This window comes from Ostrinia nubilalis, chromosome 15 (genome assembly GCF_963855985.1).
Source record: "Ostrinia nubilalis chromosome 15, ilOstNubi1.1, whole genome shotgun sequence".
NCBI classification, from domain to species: domain Eukaryota; kingdom Metazoa; phylum Arthropoda; class Insecta; order Lepidoptera; family Crambidae; genus Ostrinia; species Ostrinia nubilalis.
In genome coordinates, this window is record NC_087102.1 from 7,616,316 (window position 1) to 7,618,246 (window position 1,931).

The 1,931-nt window shown below is 37.3% G+C and overlaps 1 protein-coding gene across 1 annotated transcript; it reads left to right on the forward strand.

Moving 5' to 3' along the window:
- Window positions 1-201: 201 nt before the first annotated feature.
- On the forward strand, window positions 202-955 carry LOC135078469 (uncharacterized). Its single transcript, XM_063973017.1, has 2 exons — window positions 202-295; window positions 491-955. Exons 1-2 carry the CDS (start codon window positions 260-262, stop codon window positions 809-811), a joined length of 357 nt encoding a protein of 118 aa, XP_063829087.1. The 5' UTR covers window positions 202-259; the 3' UTR covers window positions 812-955.
- Window positions 956-1,931: the final 976 nt, after the last annotated feature.

Here is a 1,931-nt window from a genome sequence, read left to right on the forward strand (position 1 = left end):
AAGAATATAGACCCTATACAATAATTTTTACTGCATATTTTTATTTAAAAAGGGAAAATCTGTTTTGGAAACTTTTTGCAGATCCTACAGAATTAGTCTGTTTTGAAAACAATGGAGTTAGATGGGAAAACCTAATTTCGCTATTTACACGAGTATTAAATAAAATCCCTTTGGCAATATGAATGGGTATAAATTGTTCTATTGGGGTCTTTTCAGTCCTATTAGTTAACGACACAGCAACGAAGAACGACACAAAACAATGGTTTCCAAGGTTTTAGTAACTCTATGTGTAGTGGTAAGTTAGTGAGCATTTTATAACGTAAACAAGTCGTTTAACTAAAATAATAATCACAGAATAGTTATAGGTACATTTTTGTTGTACCATAGTATTTTTTACCACTAAATAAGATGTAGCAAAAGCCTAAAATTTGCTTGATTTGCTGTCGTCTCTACATGCTTCAGTTCATAAACATGTAATGTTTCCCCTCAGATGGCTGTAGGCTCATCTACCGCTGCAGGATGGGGCTGGGGCGCCCCTGATGCTGCCGCAGCCAACCCCTGGGCTGCCGGGGTCGGGTCCAACCCCTGGATCCCTCCTTGGGTCGCCGCCGCACCCTGGTACCCCCAATGGACCCCCTGCACCACAATCGGCTCAAGCTGCGTGGACTGCACCACGAAGTTAGTCTGTACGAAGATCGGAGGGATCCAGAGGGCCTGCAATGACCCTACTCTGCCGTACTGCAACTTGGGAGAATGCTCAGCAACGCCATCTGCTGGCTGTGAACCAGCGACTGATGCACCTGCAGTTTAATACCCCAACACTCAATTATACTCGACAGTCGACCTTTTAAGACAAAACATTAGTGAATTTTTGTGAGCTATGTCGTGCTATCACATGAAATCAATTAGGTAGATCAAATTGCAAATTGTACATAAGTAAAGATTTTCATTAGAAAAAATAAATCAAGTATCAAAATTTTGTGTGTTATTTTATTAATGACGTACCTTCCTACATTTATAAGTATCATAAATATTGTTTCATTCAAATTGAAAGACAATATTGGATCTTACCTACTTATTATCCTCTGTTCTTCGTTTCAGTCACGTTCTGTTGACTTCATTATTTAGACTTTTTATAATACACCCGTCCGTACCTACTTTGATTGACTTCAGAAAGCTTTTAAGCTGAACAAGTCATTTTTACTTATTTACATTCAATACTTAATGTTTCGAATGTAGATAATATTCTAATATGATGGAAAACTCCAGTACGTTACACTTCAAGGACTTATCTCATTACTCATGCCCATTTGCAGATAAAATCATACGTGAAGAGATTTAATTCATACGAGTAAAAAGAAATGAAAGTATAGATAGACGGTAGATATATCAGTCAGATACGAGTATGTGTCACCGTGTAGCAATTGAATATGTAACTATGTGAATACGTATAGGAAAAAAACTCCTATCCCATCCTACTAATATTATAAAATTGTGCAAGTGTGTGATGATGTATGGATGTTTCTTACGTAATCTTTCACGCAAAAACTAAAGAACGGATTGTGTGAAACTCTACAATTTTATTGTTTAAGAATAGGCTAATATTCATTGGCATTATAACAACGATATGTATCAAGACCAACTGAATTTCACGAGGGCTAAATCGAGGGCAAAAGCTGGCTCTACATAATTCTAACGAAGCATATGTGCCCAATTACCAAGTTTAAGCCTTATTGAGCCTAGCCTTATGTAACGAAGCGTAGGCTGTTCCAGGAAATTATTTTAGTTGCATGCAGCATCACAGTATTGCGGTAAAATACGTGGGTGGTGCATTTACAAGCCTCTGGGTTGTAATGGAAACGTTGGTTTGCACATTTATTTTAAATCTAGTAGGTTTCAAATATTTCAGTTGGTTTAATAAATGATTCGGT

What these genes read in the sequence shown, in the direction of transcription:
- LOC135078469 (XM_063973017.1), top strand. Translation starts at nt 260, where the DNA reads ATGGTTTCCAAGGTTTTAGTAACTCTATGTGTAGTG. An exon ending in TAGTAACTCTATGTGTAGTG is followed by an intron (nt 296 to 490) that starts GTAAGTTAGTGA and finishes GTTTCCCCTCAG; the next exon opens with ATGGCTGTAGGCTCATCTAC.